Below are 18,907 nucleotides of genomic sequence, written 5' to 3' on the forward strand. Positions count from 1 at the left end.
CTTGATGGAAACATGTCTATTGTTGCAAAATGCAGTGTACTTGTTCATGCCTAATCTTCAACAAGTACATATATGGCCTTATAGAAAATACATTATTTTGTTTTATTCAATGTCAGCAAAATAATTGTGTGACATATCCAGTTGGTGAAGATGCCATTTCGTTTTTCTTCTGAGATTAATGAGCAAAGTTTTCATGGTGGTGGGATGACTTGATTTGTTGTGATTTTCACTGGACTGAGTTTGTGACTTGACATTTTTGTCCTTCAGTGAGAGATTGAGTGCTAAAGGTCAAACATAATATTATGTAGATGAGATGTGTGGAGTACAGCATCATGTGCATCTTGCTTTGTATTGCTTGCCTGTTGAAGTAAGTAAGCACTGATTAAAGATGCAAAATTGATGTAGATTTTGATCATTATTAGTATATTATGTATTACATAGATATGTTAGACCAAGTCATACAATACATGTACAAATGTGTCTGAAATATCGTTGAAATGGAACCACACATGTCTGTCATAAAGTGTAGGAATTAAATGAGCTAAGGTGTGCAGAAGTGGATTGGACATTGTATTTGAATAATATTGCTTTACTTGCTCATGTGTCACAGATATTAGAGTGTATCAAGTGTTCTATTAGCATTTCACATTTATCACTTTACACTGCTGAAAGCAGTGCATTCATGACAGCAATGCCAGTTCACATATATATGGAAGAGTATGTGATGAGAAACCAGATTTTGATCATCTCATATTGTCTTTTTAACATTGCTACAGCTAGTGTTTCATGTAGTGACCTCCCAAAAAAGGAAAAGAAAAAGAAAGAAAGAAAGAAAAAAGGTTCTGTTGCAAACAAGGTAGATGCTAATCCTCTTTGTGGAATCCTCCCTCCCCACAGCTACAGCTGACCATCTCCCCAGAGCAGCCCCTCTTCAGCAACCTGGTCCAGCAGGATTCAGGCATCGTGACGGCGGGTGGCTACCGGTCATCTCAGGCCACCAGCAGCACGGCGGGCGGGCAGGGGACTATGAGAATACGGACCAGTACCAGCCCTGCTCGGAGGTGGGGCGTGTCCAGCGCCTCCTGCAGGATGCAGTGGAGGAGTACAACAAGGGACACCCAAAGATCAAGCTCACCCTGTACAAGGTAGGAAAGACCACTTGTCCCTGTTTCACAAAACTAATTAGTATAGTGATAAATTTCAGAAACCAATGGTAACTATCATGGCAACACTATTTCATGGTCAATCACAGCCAAGAAATCCTGGATGGTTACCACTGATTTGCAGAGTTTCCATTAATTGCAAGTTACCATAGTTCTATGCAACAGGCCCAGGTTAAGGTTTCTGCTAACTGCTGCTTTTCTCCTCTGCCCTATCAATCTTGGCCAGCAATGCAACTGTTGTCAGTATGGGTCAAGAGACTGTCTGCAGTCATGTACTTTTTGTCCTCTTTGTGGGGGGTAGTCATTATAAAGTGTTCTTTTTTGGGGAGGATTGTGTATTGTTGAAACACACTATACTTCCTTTTTAACTTTAGGGGGAAAAAATACTCTCATGCCAAATAGAATTACATGACTTTGGTTAGGAAATATAAAGTTGCACTGTGATGACTCTGGGTATTTTATGAAATCCTGCCAAAATCACTTCTCAGTTTTAGTAGTAAAATTAAAGTAAATATTTGCTTTAGTGTACATATAATCCATGAAAGACAGAAACTTGATCCTGGTACAATGTTAGACTTTCTCTCTTTCAGTGCCTTCCCAATGCAACCACCTCAAGTTTGTGTATTTATAATGTATTGAAAGAGTTGGAGTTTATATTCCAATTGGTCGTTTCAAATTTGCCTCTGACAGGAAACCGTCCAGAGGGTGTGTCGTCTGGCCCGTACCATCATGTCCCCCCACGAGGTGGGCCACGCCCTGCTGGTTGCCGATGGCAACCCGGGCCTCAGCAACCTCTTTGCCCGGCTGGCGGCCAGCCTGTGTGGCTTCAACGTCTTTGAGATCAGCTCTGCTCCCGCCGCCTCATCCAGGAGCTACAAGGTGGACCAGTTCAAGGCAGACCTCGTCGCAGCCTACTCTAAGGCTGGTGTTAAGGTCAGCTTCAAATATGTTGTTACTGTATTAAGTTATCTTTCTGTTTGTTCATATGTGTGCCATATTTCGAAATAATGACCTTGAAGAGGAGGAATAAACACATTTCACTATTTGTTGAATATCAACATAGCACTAATTATTTAGGCGTCATCAAATGAGACCTCTGCATGCTCTTCAATGCAAAAATAATAATTTTACGTTGAATGGATGATGACAACTGAACGAAAGTCTGTAAATAGCAATGATGTTGAACAATACCAGAAGTTCTGAGATTTTAATGAATTTAAAAGTAGTGAAATATCTTGTGTTACAATAAACCATGAATATTCAAGTTCCTTACATGTTTTCTTTATGTGAGGTTATTGACTATGCCTTGATGTTTCTTTAAGCTTTGTTATGTTCTGTGGTATTTTTTGTTTTCTTTCCATAATGATGGAATGACTTCAGGCAAATTTGCAATTATCAGAGGAGTGCAACATGGAAGCTGGTAAGGGTCAAACGACAATGCAGTGTTACCATGTGGAATAGTTACCATATTTTGTGTAAGACCTCCCCCCCCCCCCCCATGATAATTACCCCAAGACTAAATACTGGCAAGTGATAAGGTTAGAGTAAAGATTAGGGTTAGTGTTAGGCTTAGGGTAGAGTTTGGGTTAGGGTTAGGATTAGGTTCAGGATTAGGATAAGGGTTAGGGTCAGGGGAAGGGTCGAGGTATTGTGTAATCTAATATATATACTTCTTTTTTTTCCTATACAGGGCGAGAAGCTCCTGCTGCTACTAACAGAAGAAGACCTGTTAGAGGAGGATTTCCTGGTCTATGTGGAGGAGTTTGTAGTGACAGGAGCCATCACTCATCTCTTCTCCAGTGAGGAACAGACCACCATCATCAACTCTATACGCACTGAGGTCACGGCCGCCGGCCTCACCTACACCAGGGAGACAGCTTGGAACTTCTTCCTCAAGTTAGTTGTGCTGAGGTGTTTTCTGTCTGTAGCGTAGATCAAAAATATATTTTTGAAGTGAGTTGTATTAAAAAATCATAAAAAAGTTGTATTTTTGAGTATTGGGTTGTGATTTCTGTTTTCATGCAAGGTGTATCTGCAAGCAAAGATCAAAGAATATTATGCAGACCTCCCAATCATTCTGAATTTGGAGGAAAGAATCGGAATTTTGATCTTTCCCAGCTCTTGTTTCAATGGGAGTTCCTATCTTTCTTGGTAATTCAATGACACACTTCTATGGGAGCTGCTACTTTTGAGCCAAATCATCCCTACTTTTCAGTCAAAAAGGTTGGGAGGTCTAAATATGTTTCTGAAGTGAGATGTGCCTTAAGTGTCATTTTAACACAGAATTTCAAATTGGAGTTACTGCAGCAGCATCTGGGTAATCTTTTTTCACCCTGCCAGTAAGCCCGTTGAGGACAGGCTGATTTTGCTAAAACACGCATTTCCCATAGACACCTGCCCGAGTATACTCGGGAATCGTCCTCAACGAGTTAAAATTGCTGTTGTTCAGACGTTGTTGTGATAGTGTATCTTTTGCTTTTGCAATCTCCTGCTGTTTTATTGTCAGATGTGGGGTTTTGTTCTCTGAATGTTGTCGCGACATTGTCACAGTAAGGTCTGTTAAAACAGGCTTTCAACTACTGTTTTCACACAAGGTGTACCTGCAAGCATGGAAGAAAGAAATGTAGTGCTTTGACACGTACGTGCGGTGTGTGATGCGCTTCAATGTAGATCTTTTACGATTGGGTCTATGCTTCTTGTCATGCAGTGTGTACCTGCCAACACAGATTATAAGCCTTTGTGCTTTGTTCCCTAACTGGCACACATGCTTGAGAGTGTACTTCACAGATGAGTGAAGATGTGTGGAAACTATTTGTCAATGAATAGAGATTACCTAATCCCCCTAATCCGTCTTGTGTCACCATGGGGTCCCTGTTGGATTGAGGCACATTGCTACACCTGAGTGGGTTTGCTACTTTTACATCTAGGTCAAGTGTTGATGGATTCTGAATGCTGAGGAAAGAAGCTTTGCAATTTTGACAATGTGTGCCATGGCACATAAAGGGTTGAAGAATCAAGTTCTTTGTAAAGGACCATGTGTGGTGATGGTTGTGCTTGAGTGCAACCCTCTTGCAACTAGGGGGATAAAGGCACTAAAGTGAAGATGGAAAGAATAGCTCTACACCCTGTACATCTCTTGTTACTACCTGGTCTTAAATTTTACATCAAAATTATGTACATACTACATTTTAGTACTTTGTCAAGTAGCATCGACCAAGAAAGCCATGAAGAAACAAAGTGGGATGATGTCAACAAGGGCAATGGTTGCTTATTTTTGTTTTGTAATTTCATGGTATGAATGTTGTTTGGTGAGAATGACACAGTAAATAAACTGTTGTTCTTTAAAGCAAGCAAGATCCTGAAATACATGCACTACCAATTGCACTGAAAACAACGTCTGCATCTCTCTAAAAAAGTAGAAAGCAAAGTACAATCGTGTCCATGAATGGTCTTAATTTATGCAATATTGATATTTTTCCCTGCAGAACCGTGCGCAACAACTTCAGGGTGGTACTTATCTCAGCCGACACCGGACACAGGTTCCAGCGGCGGTGCCGAGAGTACCCCGCCCTGACGGAGCACCTCAACTGCCACTGGTATCAGCACTGGACCAGGGAAAAACTTGTGGACCATGCCTTGGCCTACTTAGAAGGTGTGTGCTAGCAACCAAAACCCACTTATAACGTACTGATTATCTGGGCAAAGCAAATGCTGTACGTAACTAAATATTTTCTGTTTCTTTTGTTCTGTTCAAAACTTTCGTATATGAGTATTCGACAGCTGCCTAATGTAAATGCATGGATATTGTGCAAATATGAAGCATGATTTAGAGGAATATGGCCTTCAACTGATGTGAAAATGTGGCTGTATCTGCACTTTCTTTGTCTGATTATCTTAACCCTAAAAGGGCCGGGGGGGGGGGGGGGGGGGCGGAATCCGCCCCCCCCCCCTCGACGTTTCACGCTATAATTCTGTAACGCGAGAAGGCCTCATCGCAAGGCTTCTTGACTTTCTTCGTTCAAGTCTCGCGCAACTTTTGAGACCAAATTTGCAACGTCCGCGCATACTTTTGCGAAGCCACGCCCATTTTTGTAACGGAATGTCGCTCCAAAATGGGCACAATTTTGTGATTTTGTGTACATTTCCTATGGAAAACAGTGCTCTGTCATGAAAGGCATAAAAACCTGATTATTTATACAATTAATCACTTTCATTGATTAATTTTGTGCTAATTATGGTAGAAAAGTGGTCAGTGACAATTTGCAATGAAAAAACAAAGAAAAAATAAAAGTTGAAAAACAAGGAAATACATAAGAAATTCTGAAAACAATAAAATACATAAGAATTAAAATGAGTTTTGGAAGTTTTTGTGATGTACAATTGTTGAATATGCTAAAACAGATTTACAGATCAAAAATTAGACTCTCAATGCTTTTAATTAAGCTAAAATATCACCTTGAGCTTAATTTGCATAAATAATTAATTAAAATTAGAAATTGATTGTTTCAAAAAATCTTATGACACAATCTTGTAGATTATGACGCGGGTCTCACGCATGCAAAATTTCATCGCGATCGCACCACCGATGGCCGAGATCTCAGGGGGGGGGGGGCGGAATCTGCCCCCCCCCCCCCCCCCCCCCGGTCTGAGCTTAGCCAAAAAAAGCCCGGCCCCTTTAGGGTTAAATAAAATAAATCACAAACAATGGTATCTCTTTTGGTTTTGTCCACTTTTACCAGGGATGACAGAAATTAAAACTAAAAAAAAAAAAAGTAGTGATAAAGTTAACACTGTGAGTGCCTCGAAGATGAGTATGCACATGAATATGTGCCATGCTCTAATTCAAACTTGGTGGCAATGTTATTAAAGTCAATATCGAAGGCTCAAACATTTATCTGATCGTTGCTCATCTCACATTACAGGTACAGAGGGGATGAACCACATCCAGCAGGAGAACCTTGCCCACCTCCTAGCCACCATGCACCTCTCAATCAGGCAGCTGGATGGGGAGGAGAAGGGACCAGGGAGGTACAAACACCTCACCAACACCACCTACGAAAAGTTTGTGGAAAGGTAAGTTGTGTCCTTCACTTTATTTTGTTGATTACATAAGGACATACATGTACATTAGTAATTATTTTCCATCAAGACTCATGTGAGTATTGAAGACATCACATTTTCATTTTCACCCACGATACTCGTCCTGCACAAATTGAGATGTTCAAAATTGTGCATTCATTTATTTGATGAGTATGATGTCCCTAGCAAAAGTCTTGAAGTGTGAAGATGCATCTCATCAGAAGTTAGGAAATCAAGACTCATTTAAGTACAGTCAAACCTGTCGTAGCGACCACCTGTCTGAAGTGGCCATCTACTGTATATGACTGGTAAAGACAATTCCTTCTGAGAGAAAAAGTATGTTAGAAAACATATCTAAAGCAGCCACCTGTTTATAACAGCCACTTTTTTCGCCTCCCTTGGGTTGCCGCTTTAGACAGGTTTGACTGTACTATTTCGGACATCACAATTTCTTTTTCATTCTGCCGTACAAATCAAGGTATTGAAAATTGTTTTCAGTCCTTAGCACCATATGCTGTATTCTAAAGTGCAATATCATTTTAGAATATCCAAACGGTTGTAGTCGATCATTATGTTCACTGACTCTTACCCTCCTCACTATCTCCCACCACCAAGGTTTCTGTCCATGTACAAACAGCGTCAGTCCAGGATCCATGAGGAGCACCTGACAGTCACCAAGGCTCTCCAGCACATCAACAGGGAGAACAAACTGGCTAGTCGGCTACAGAAACAGCTGGAGCATGAGTTGGTCGTTCTTGAGGAGAGGAAGGATGTGAGTAACTCCCACTCTACAATATTTGAGACACTCATCAAATGCCAGGATGAAAATTGCTATATAATTGTAGCTTATACACTGTACAGTAGCTTTATACACACTGGCTGGGGAGATGTAGTTAAGATGTAAAGTGTAATTGTAAACAACTATTAGACATTGTTTCATGGTGTTGATAAAACTGTGTTATGACTATAAAGCATGTGTATGAGTGAGTAATCAAGACATTCAGGTTCTTTCCTGCCTCTTGTGCTGCCACATACGTTCTGATTGCCTGTCTTACATACAAACATTCAATCACAACATTCCTACCTACTCTTGATATTTGTTGTTCCCAGAGTCAACTTCAAATGAAATCACATGCTGATGATGAAGCATGAGCTTGTAATTGGTCCTTCTAAGTCACACACTTCAACGCATATCTCTAGAAAATGGTTACGTCATAGATGAAAACTACCAAAAACACAAACATTGCATTAAAATTCTTTGTGAGTTCTGTGTTTGTGTATAGATGTAGTTTAATTGTGTGTACGATTCCAGTTCAGTGAATGATTGAATAGTTATCTTCGTTTACTTTTCCTAACAGGGAACCATCAAGCTGCTGTCCCAGATTGGTCAGGACAAGGCCATCGCCGGTCAGCAGGTCAAGATTGTCCAGAAACAAATGGACAGCATCCTGAAACTGAAACAGGTGAGTAGGACTTGTGATCTAAGCAAGATAACTGCAATGAATGAGGTAGGAGAGAATGTGGAATACCAATGCCAGATCTGTCAGTATCAACTCATATTGTGCTATTGTCAAGGCTTGTCTGAATGGGCAAGAAAAAAAGTGTCCAACCTGTTGTTGGAATACACCCATGGCAAAGACAAATCAATCAGCACCATGATTTGTACTGCATGGTAATTTTTTTATAAGTCATTACAAGTGCAGTGACAGCAGTGTGTCTCTTCCGGCTCTTTCTGTGGCTACATTGTATGTCTCTTCACTGCATTAACCTTCACACAGCCACAAGCTTGAAACCCTGTTGACTTTATGTTTAAACATTATGCTGATCAGACTGAAGTAATTTACACGAATGTATGCAGGTGCTGCAATCTCTTGTCTGTTCGAGCCCTTACTAGCAGTACACATGAGTTCAGGTGATAACCTTTGAGCATAACCTGCCAAAACCTGCCATACTCTCATTTTGTATTTCTTGTCTATCCCCCCACCAGGCTCTACCCAGATACACCCTGGCCCACGAGAGGGCGGTGTACAAGACTGTTGCCGTGGTAGCGGACACCAAGAAAGTGGTGCAGACGCTGGACGTGACCAGCTTGGGTGAGCTACGGGCCATGCAGAAACCAGATGTTGACATTGAAGACCTCATGGCAGCCATCATCATGATCTGTAAGTTTGCTCCTCCTTCCAGGATTATTTTGAAATCATCATCAAGTAATTTCTCAACAGCTGGCTTCAAAGTTTTGGTGTCGGCTGATACTGTCATTGCCAGTTGGAAATGCTTTTAATTCTGAAATGTGGTATGCTACATCTTAAATGTTGATATCGTTATTAAAGCGTTTTGAATTCTACCTGTAATCTTGCATATCGTCAGTATGTACTGATTTGCATGATGTTCAAATATACATTGAAGTTACTAGAAGAGGGATGGTCATACTGAAATTGCATGGAAATTACAAAATGTGCACATTCTTGTCTGTTTGAGAAAGATGATTGTACTTGTACTTAACCTTCAATCTCTCTGGTTTCATCTCTATTATTATGTTTCAGTAAAATCACCATCATCTGACCTGACATGGAGCAAAGGAGCGAAGCGGCAGATGGCAAACATTGAGAGGTGAGCATAAAGTCTTGTGGAATATAATTAGATTACAGGTGCTTCAAAATATTGAAGAGTGTTGGAAGTGATAGAAAGCAGAACTTAATACTGCAGTGCAGACAAACTTAAGTATTTACAGTGTGTAGATAACCAGACTATGATAGGATTCTGTCTCATGAAAGTAACTGTAACATGTTTCATTTATCTTTCAACTGGGTGATTTCAAGGGATGGCCATTGTTAACATTGTCATTGTTATAATAAAATCGTGCTTGTGTTCATTGAGTGGCCAGGTGCTACTGACTATTTCGGACTTAACCCGTTGAGGATGGGCTGATTTTGCTGCAACACTCAATACCCATAGGCACCTGCCCAAGTATACTAGGGACTCGTCTTCAACGGGTTAAATGAGAATTAAGTAAATAAATTGCTATACCCAAGTCTTCTCCAGAGTTATAAAGAAGCTGTTCTCCAATGGCATTGAGCTTTCTTGAGGATAAACTGAAGCTATGTCTCTCATTGTCACTCTCAGATTTATAGAGGAGCTTAGTGCCTTTGATGACTCCGAGCTGCCAGAGTCCACCCTCAACCTGGTGGAGCCGTACCTCAAGAAGTCCTCCTTCCAGGCCAAAAACATGATGAGGAAAAACAACAATGCAGCTGCTGCCTCCCTCTGTAACTGGGTCAGGGGTGTGTGCAGGTGAGCAGACCAGACTGCAACCATTGTACTTTGGTGCCAGTGGCATGCATTTCTCTGTGCCCTTCTTTGTTGTTTTCATCAGTTTCTTGATATATGCAGATAATTTCTCTGATGTATCGATGCAAAAAATATATAAAGTGAAAGAGTGCATATTTGTGATGAAACATGAACAGGTGTTAATTGTTAGTCATCTTCAGTTTTTATTTTTGTTTGTAGTGGCACAAAATTGTTATTTCCTGTGCATTTACAGAATGTACATCATGCAATATCTCATCTGAATATCCCCAACTACATGTAGCATAATTATTTTTCACTTAAATTGACTGCCATTGATATGATGTAATTCTAACAAAAACTAAATTAGTTTTCTTCTCGATTTTTTGATACATACAGAAAATTGCTTTGTTGTATAGGTGCCAAAATGCTAAATTTGTATCTTGGGCAAAAAATGCGCCTACAAACTGTACGTGTTGTTATACTATGATGCTACATTATTTGAAGGGTTTGTTTGCAAAAACCGATAAGTCCATTTTTGAAGATTTTGAAGTACGATCACTGTCATAAAGTACAAAATAATACCTTTTAAATGATATATTGATCATTACATATAAAGGTATATTTTTGAAGTTATGGTCAAAAGAAACAACAATTTTCTTATTATTCTCTTTATTTTTCTTGACCTTTAATCGCAATCTCCATTTGGCAAATATGGACTTATCGGTTTTTGCAAACAAACTCTTCATTTCTTTTTGTTTGTATTGTTGTTATTGTGTCCTTGTAGGTCTCCGTTGAAGAAAGTAGACTTATATTTTAAGTTTTTTTGTTTGGTCTTTACCTTGTCATGGTTACAGGTATCACCGCCTGATGATCTCCAAAGTGAAGCCACTTCACAGTAAGGTTGAGGAGACGAGGGCAGCCATTGAGGAGGCTGAACACAAGCTCTCCATGCTGGAGAACAAGAAGAAGGTACAGTTCTGCTATGTCAGTCACTTGCTAAGTCAGGCAAGCATACAGAAAACCTCAAGCAAGCACTGGAATTGCCACAGACAAGGCACTTCTTCTTAATCAGAACATGGAAGTGAACCTATGTTGCTGAATGATTTCTGGTCATCTGTAATTTGTGTGTTAAGTCTTTCAGTGAGATTCTTGAGCCATTCTGTAGACCCTGCTCTAAATATGGTCTTTTGTATAACTTGCAATGCCTAGTTATCACTGAAGGCAAGGTCCGAAAGAGCAGTTGTAACAAGAATGAGACAAGCCATAGTAAATAGGATGGCACTGTAAGCGTCCATATTTTCACACGATGGATTTTTCACGTTGAGTGGCTCAAAAACATATTTGTGGGTTCTTGAATTCGTGCTGCATGATTGTCAACCCATTTAATATTTGTTCAGAGATAATAGTGAAGATGTTTTCAAGGCTTTTAAAATTTGCGCTGGCCAAAAGTAGCATGAAATGAGCGAAAACTAATGCACTGCGACAATTTGTGTGTTTACATTACGATACCTATGTACACTTGTACATGTACATGTTAGACTACTGATTTTACCACACCTTGTGATATTTTCATAGAAGGTAAACTTAAATTATACTATTCCAGCAGTTACACGTACCAGTCCTGTATTCAACATACCATCATGCATATGAGCTGTACACTCTTGATCCCTTGATTCAATTTCTACTCCTATGCAGGCCCTTGAAGAAAGACTACTGGACCTTGCCCTGAGCTTTGAGAGTGCTACTGTGGATAAGAATGACCAGGAGGACCTGTCCAGGAAGATGACCAAGCAGCTGGACACAGCCAACAAATTCAGACATGTGAGAAAGCACATCCTTTTTTTAATTTTTTTTTTTTTCCCTGTGATATATATTGCTAATTAAAAAAGTGTCATCAACCATTTTTTCTCTTTTTTGATATTTCATACTTCCCACCACATTGACACAGGCGATCCAGATGTCAAAGACAAGAAAACCTAAAAATACTTCAATAGTAAAAATGCAAAAATAATCATGAAATGCATGCCACTGTGCCCAGCAATTCTCCTTAAAACATTTTATAAGAGGTGGAAAAACAGACAAGTCAGATTTTACTGCACTCTAACTGTGTCACTGTACATCACTCATATTTGATCTCATGAGATGAATGAGATGAATGAGGCAGTTTAGGGTCTCAATGCACAAAATTCAGTGCTATCATAATGGAGCACTCAGGAGCCATTTAGCAATCATTATCCTTATGTTTCCAGGCACTTACAGTTGTAGCTTCATGTGCCAAGCCTTTACATCAGCTTTCAGTAATCCCTCCAAACCTTAACCCAGTTGTATGATTAGTAAGCCCACTCAGGTGTACCAATGTGCCTCAGTCTACCATTGCAGCATGGCCATGGTGACACAATGGGGATTAAGGAATTAGGTGATCTCTTGTTCATTGACAATTCATTTCCAAACACCTGTGTGTATTGGTGAAGAAAGTATGCACTCCATTGGGTGTTCGGTAATCTCGCTGTTCATTGATGATTACTTTCTGGACACTTGTGTCTACCAGTTAAGAAAGCATGCATTCCAGCATGTTTGCCAATCAGCGAACAATGCAAAGTAAAGGTTAACCCACTGAGGACAAGTCCCGAGTAAACTCGGGCAAGTGTCTATGGAAAATGCTTCTATGGGAAATGCTTGTTGTAGCAAAATTAAACCGTCCTCAAAAAGTTAGGTTGATTTAATAGCCTTTACACTTTTTGGAAGATATAAAGAAACCACTTATGAAATATTACAGAGCATACCATAAGAAGAGGAATTCAAAGTTTATTTTATGGAAATCAGGTTGGAAATGGCTGAGATATCCAAAAACAAAGTAAAACAAAGCGTCACTTTGTTTTGGATACCTTGGCCATTTCCAAAGCAGTTTTCATAAAACAAACTGTGAAATCCTCGTAGAATGATAATGCTCTTTTATATTTCATGAGAGGTTTCTCATCTCTCGAAATCATCATAAAAAGGTATTAAAAACCTCAACCCCCATCTCAAAACAAAATGTACCATTCCTATAAATATGGATGTTTCTTCTCCCTGCTCCTGCATCATCTCATCAGATCCTCGCCATGGAACACCAGCACTGCATCCAAATCTGCCAGTCCCTGCCCCAGCGGGAGTTTGCCATCTCAGGCGCTGTGGCCATGGCAGCCGCATTTGCCACCTACCTGGGGCCGTACGACCCCAAGTTCCGTCGGTCGGTGCTCACCGTCCACTGGCCGCTATGCCTCCAGGAGAGGGGAGTCCCCCTGGTGATAGATGCCATAGATCCCATGAAAGGTAAAAACAGAACCAAGGGTAGCATTCCAGAATTGTTGTCATACAGAAAGAAGGCACATGATGCATGACTTTCAAGTCATAGGCACTGTTACAGATGTAGAATATTACCCCTCCTGCACGTTTTTGCCCTAATCAGGTGTTAAAATTTGATTACCTGCAAAGTAACTAGTAACCCCCAGGTGAGGAGTAGATTCTCATGAAGTTTGTTGATTTTTAAAGGTGATTGCTGTGCATTCCCCCCCCCCCCCAGAAATAAGGAAGAAAAGAAAAAAAATATAACAATCTAAACCTGGTGTTGGGTTTTGACTGACTGTAGCATCAACAAAAAGTACTGTATGATGCTGATATAATGTTAAGTGTAGCATAGCTACATGTAGGTACATATATATGGGTGCAATCATGCAATGAAGTTTGAAGATGCAATTTTTTTGCATGTATATTCATATTGTGTTGCTTGATATGGGTAATATTTAGTGAAATTACTTGAGATTTTGAACTGTTATCATAATGATTTATGTGGCAGTCTTAATTCAGGTGATCGACTGAGAATAGTTCAGTCTGAGTAAAGCAACCTGCATCTGTTTTGTGCAATGTCCACAGGTTGGATAGTGGAGTGGGCCATACACACCTCACCCAAGACCAGGGCCAACACTGAGATGTTCGAGAGCGCCGTACCACCACTGGACCTCGGCCAAGACGAGGACGATGAAAACCAGGAAGAGGGGGATGGAGAGAAGGGAGAAATGGAGGAGACGAATAGAGGAGGGAGCGGGATGGAAGGGCAGACAGAACGTGAGGAGGGCGAGGGAGGGCAGGAGAAGGGAGAGATAGAAGGAGAAGGTGAAGGACAGGAAGAAGGAGAGGAAGGTGCGGGATTGACAGAAGAGAAGAGCCAGGAAATGAAGGAGAAAGAAGAGGAGATGGATGCCCTACTTGCCCAAACTCAAGGTTTGTTCATTTCTCTCTCACCTCAGTGCATGGTCATTTACTAGATAGTATAATGTGTGTGTTGCTACATTAACCATTAATGATGGGCTGATTTTGCTACACCACACATTTCCCATAGACACCTGCCCTAGTATACTCGGGACTAGTCTTCAACAGGTTAACTTAAGGCCAATATCGCCCTTTGTTCTTGTGTTCCTTTGAACCAGTGTGTCATGAAATTTCAAGAGTAAGTGTTTACAGCCATCCAAGCTTAGTCACTGGACATGTTGTACCTTGTACAATAATTCACATCTATGAAGTAGGTGTTAAATGCTTTCTATCCTGTTAAGCATTAATTAATGTTCAAGCTGTCTTGTTGCTCTATGAAAATTGTATTCAAAATCAACTTTCACCCTCTTAGAGTGGGAAAACCATATAAATTATTGTCTTGTCCAAAGTGGTGACAAAGTGATGACAGTAAAATAATGTGTGATTGCTGGAAAGAGTAATGTGTGTACACTTAATAGATACATGTGTGTACACTAAGTAGCCTGTTTGTTTCTTTTAATCGCATTCATAAGATACTGTTTCAAATTGAGAGAAAAAAATAAATTTTTAACAGCAAATGATATTTACCCTGAACATGGAGATGCATTATGGCTCCATGAAATTCTGGTAATCACTTTTCTGATATTCGTTGTGTGACTTGCAGAAGCCCAGGACCCTCCACAAAACGACCAGGCAGCGGCAGCAGGGGATGACGTGCCCCAGCGAGGATTCACCGCTATGAGTGGGATCGCTGAGAGTCAGCACGCCTACTCTGTTGACGCCTTCCCTCAGATTGGAGCGTCCGAGTATCAGCGCTACGTCCAGTCACTGATCAAGTTACTTGTTGGAGAGGACTGTGTGCATGACTGGTGGATGAAAGGTAATTTTTTTGTTTTTTGTTTTGTTTTGTTTTGTTCTTGTACCTCTGAACAATATACAAATGATGCACAGGTCTGAGTGTGTCAGTAGGGAATTGTGTGCATAAGGTAACTATGGAATGCTTGACCCACGAGACAAAGCCATGTGGGTTAAGGCTAAATTACAGTTCCTTCTGATGCACAAAAAGACGCATACAACTGTACATCATTTGCTCTACAGATTGGCGACAAATTTTGCCCGAAATACATTGATTTATCGTATTTGTGACAATTTGCAAGTCTCTCTTTTTAGCTTGCCATAGATGAAACAATACATCAGTAATCATTGATGCATGAATTAACTGATGCATGGCTAGCCATCTCTTGCTATTAAAGTGTGCAAACTCTTTGATATAAGTACACAAACTATTTTTTTTACAGGTACTCGTAGGCCTATGCCCACCAACATATTTACTGTGTCTGTCTCCAGTGATCAAGCATACTGCCAGTAAAAATTGATACATTGCTCTCAACCAATGAGATTACAAGATTCCTTCTGCCTGTTCTATCATATTCACTGACAACTTCATGTCATCTGAGCTTATCTGGAAGAAAGCTAGTTACCGATCACACTGATACCAGTCAGGGAATGACGCCTAGTTAAAATGTTCTTCATCACTTTTTTTCCTCCCTCATCCCCGACAGGTCTGAGTCTGCGGCAGATGGAGAACCTTGCCATTCAGAAGTCGTCATGGCAACGACCTCCGTACCTGATTGACCCTGACATGGAGGGTGTGCGTTGGCTCAGGAGAATGATCTACCAACACAGACTGGTCAACATAGACATGCACTCCAGGTTAGAAGGATACCCGTTACTTTGCAGAGCTTGCATTTTCGTTGATATGGCATGTAGATTACCCTTGATAAAAGTTTATTGAAAATGGTAAACGATAGGCAAGATAAGCATCCCAAGTGATGTGTGGTACCTCACTGATATCTGTCTAAAGATGTTGTTTACGTTCCTTCTCTCGGACAGTTGTCAGTGTGCTGTCCAAGTTTTATTTTGTATATTAGGTTAGGAGCAACTCATCCTTTCTCAGAGCCTTCATTCCCACTGATATAGAGCATAGAATATCCTTAATAAAAGTGTAGTCAAAATGGTAAACCATGGTCAAGATAAGCAGGTGCTGCGTCACAATCTGAAACAATATGTTTTACCTCACTGACACCCATTTAATAATAATAATAATAATAACTATTTCTTATTGAGCGCTTTTACAGGACCTGATCAAAGCGCTGTACATACATCAACAAACAACATTCACAAAGCATAGGAACATACTTAGTAGTTACAATTGAAATAGTTCAGTCTTGAGTTTCCTTCTAAACATTTCCTCTGAATCACATAGACGGAGTTGTTTTGGTAGAGTGTTCCAGACAACAGATCCAGCATATGAAAATGTACGTTCGAAAGCTTTGGTTTTTGCTTGTGGGATTTGTAGGACTGTCTTATCATTTTGTGACCGGAGTTGATATCTGGTGGCTGTAGGGGTGGTTAGTAGGTTGGATAGGTATTGAGGAGCGGTATTCATCATGCATTTATAGACAAGAAGGGCTAGTTTGAAATCGATACGCTCTTTGATGGGGAGCCAGTGTAACTGCTTCAGTAAAGGAGCACTCGGGGATCTTCTCTTTACACCAAGCACCAGGCGAGCCGCTCGATTTTGGACTTTTTGGAGTCTTTTCACATCACTGACATTCATATTTGCCAGCAGAGAATTTCCATAGTCAAGCCTGCTCAGAACTAGAGAGCGCACTGCATGGTTACATGCATCTTCTGTAAGATACTTTCGAACATGAGATATGTTTCTCAGATGGAGGTTTGCTGTCTGGCACACTCTACTGACATGATCTGTCATCGACAGTATCTGGTCAAAATGAACACCTAGATTTTTTACAGTGTGTGATACATTGACAGTAGTGTTTCCAAGCCGAATGCTTGTATCTCCCGTAGGGCGTAGTCTACTAGATGAGAAAACAATGCTTTGAGTTTTGTCCTCATTTAACTTCAACATATTACTCGCCATCCAGTGCCTTAACTCATGTATGCATTCCTCTAGTTTAATCCGGGCTTCGTTCAGACTGGCAGGATTGCGTGGATCGAAAGTACAGTAAATTTGTGTATCGTCAGCGTACAGATGATATCGTAGGCCATGTCGTCTGATGATATTAGCGACAGGTCTGATGTACATTGTGAAGAGTTGAGGCCCAAGCACCGAGCCCTGAGGGACTCCGTATCTTACAGTATGAGGCTCAGAGAACTTTCCCCTAGTGACGACACGTAGAGAGCGTCCGGTAAGGTACGATGTAAACCATTGTAGAGCTGTGTCTCTGATCCCATAATCAGACTGAAGTCTTGCCAACAAGATCGAATGATCTAGGGTGTCGAATGCGGCACTTAGATCTAGCAGCACAAGTATGACTGCCTTCTTGTGATCAATCTCTTGCAGAATATCTTGCTTCACGCGAAGTAATGCCGTCTCAGTGCTGTGGAAGGCCTTGTAAGCTGACTGAAAGTCCTCATGCAAGTGGCAGTCACGTAAATAAGATGTCAATCTAGAAGATACCTCATGCTCAGTTACTTTTGACATGAAAGCGATGTTTGATACTGGCCGGTAGTTTTCCATAACTTTCTGGTCCAGTGACGGCTTTTTCAACCGAGGAAAGACAATAGCCTCCTTCAGTTTATCTGGGAATACACCGGAATTCATGGATGTGTTTACAATCTGACTTATGACTGGTACGAAAACATCGACATATTCCTTTAAAAGCCAGGTGGGTAATGGGTCAAGATCACAAGATTTACTGGGAGCTCTCAAAATGATCTTCCTTATTTCACTGTCACTAACATAGCTAAACTCAGTCAGTGATGGCATATCCTCAGGACTATCTTGTAGGGTAGACATGATGGGACCAGTGGACGATGAGACACTTCCAGAGGTACTGGATTCAAGGGATTGTCTCATGCTGGATATCTTATCATCAAAATAGTCTGCAAATTCATTGCTCAGCTGAAGATCATCGTCTGAGGCATGTAGCTGTTGCTTATCTGCAGTTCCGAGCAGAGAATGGAGTGTTGTGTACAGACTCTTTGGATTTGACGAAAGAAATACATCAGTGTAGAAACTTCTCTTGGCTGTCTGGATAACTTGAGTGGCATGGTTTTTCTGTTTGACGAAGAGCTCGCGATCGCATGGTGCTCGTGTCTTCCGCCACTTTCGTTCAAGCTTCCGACGCTTCTGTCGAGCTTCATGCACCGTCGAATCATACCAGGGAACGCAGGGTCGTTGCTTCCTTGTGCGTGTTGATGCTGGACAGTGAACATCGAGGACGCGTCTGATAGTTTGATTATATGAGTCTATGGCAGAACTGCTGTCATCTGTAGTCAAATCACTGAGAGTCGTCAGAAGATCTTGTCCAAATGACTTCCTGTCAAGTTGGCGGAAGTTACGAGAAGTTGTCGTTTTCTTCTGTGGATCTGGTTTCTCTCTCTTCAGGATGCAGCCCACATTGAAATGATCAGAAAGTGCTTTGTCACTCACTGAACATTTGGACACAAGACAACTTTCTTTTCGAGACATGATCAGATCTAATGTGTGGCCCATATTGTGGGTAGGTCCAGTAACATGCTGTTGCAGTCCTGCTGCTTTTACAGAACTCAGAAACTGCCTAGTTTCTCGATTTCGTAGAACATCAATGTGGACATTGAAGTCACCTACAACCAGTAGATCTCCAGTTAACATCGCTAAGCTGCCGAGGAAATCATCAATTTCTTCTAGGAAAGCCGTCACTGTGTAACCATTGGCTGCTGAAGGAGGTGGCCTGTAGACAGCAACAATGTTCAAGTTGTTTGAATCATCGCTGACACATACATATTCAAATGTAGTCGTTTGCTGATCTAGCTCCTTGATTTTGAGATGTAACTGTGACTTAAACAGGATGCCGATACCACCATGGCGGTCGCTTTCTCGAGGAAAGTTCATGAAAGAGTAGCCAAGAGGAGAAATTTATTTAAAGATAAAACATCACATGACCATTGAAGATGTTCCATCTCTAGGATAGTTGACAGTGTACGTGTAACTGTCCAAGTGTTTAGTTGTTGTTGTTGTTTTTTTTACAGGTCGTAATATTTATCAGGAGAAAGCTTGCAACATTGTATAATGTACTTTCATA

At 40.8% G+C, this 18,907-nt stretch overlaps 2 protein-coding genes across 2 annotated transcripts in view; one reads left to right on the forward strand and one right to left on the reverse strand.

Annotated features, from left to right (window-relative positions):
• LOC140229748 (uncharacterized) overlaps window positions 1–14,559 on the forward strand; it is a 15,686-nt gene extending 1,127 nt beyond the window's left edge. The window contains exons 2-17 of the mRNA XM_072309983.1: window positions 898–1,145; window positions 1,854–2,096; window positions 2,854–3,059; window positions 4,649–4,815; window positions 6,086–6,236; window positions 6,858–7,014; window positions 7,601–7,705; window positions 8,230–8,404; window positions 8,786–8,852; window positions 9,366–9,533; window positions 10,385–10,499; window positions 11,226–11,351; window positions 12,623–12,842; window positions 13,443–13,790; window positions 13,997–14,016; window positions 14,482–14,559. Coding sequence (XP_072166084.1) covers window positions 898–1,145; window positions 1,854–2,096; window positions 2,854–3,059; window positions 4,649–4,815; window positions 6,086–6,236; window positions 6,858–7,014; window positions 7,601–7,705; window positions 8,230–8,404; window positions 8,786–8,852; window positions 9,366–9,533; window positions 10,385–10,499; window positions 11,226–11,351; window positions 12,623–12,842; window positions 13,443–13,790; window positions 13,997–14,016; window positions 14,482–14,559 — 2,594 coding nt within the window. The remainder of the gene's footprint in view (window positions 1–897; window positions 1,146–1,853; window positions 2,097–2,853; window positions 3,060–4,648; window positions 4,816–6,085; window positions 6,237–6,857; window positions 7,015–7,600; window positions 7,706–8,229; window positions 8,405–8,785; window positions 8,853–9,365; window positions 9,534–10,384; window positions 10,500–11,225; window positions 11,352–12,622; window positions 12,843–13,442; window positions 13,791–13,996; window positions 14,017–14,481) is intronic.
• Window positions 14,560–15,949: 1,390 nt separating this feature from the next.
• Window positions 15,950–18,717, reverse strand: LOC140229749 (uncharacterized). The gene is made up of 2 exons (XM_072309984.1): window positions 16,978–18,717; window positions 15,950–15,970 (listed from the first exon to the last, which is right to left on the reverse strand). The coding sequence occupies exons 1-2, from the start codon at window positions 18,715–18,717 to the stop codon at window positions 15,950–15,952; spliced, it is 1,761 nt and encodes a 586-aa protein (XP_072166085.1).
• Between the last annotated feature and the right edge of the window lie 190 nt (window positions 18,718–18,907).

This window comes from Diadema setosum, chromosome 6 (assembly GCF_964275005.1).
Source record: "Diadema setosum chromosome 6, eeDiaSeto1, whole genome shotgun sequence".
In the NCBI taxonomy this organism is placed as follows: Eukaryota; Metazoa; Echinodermata; class Echinoidea; order Diadematoida; family Diadematidae; genus Diadema; species Diadema setosum.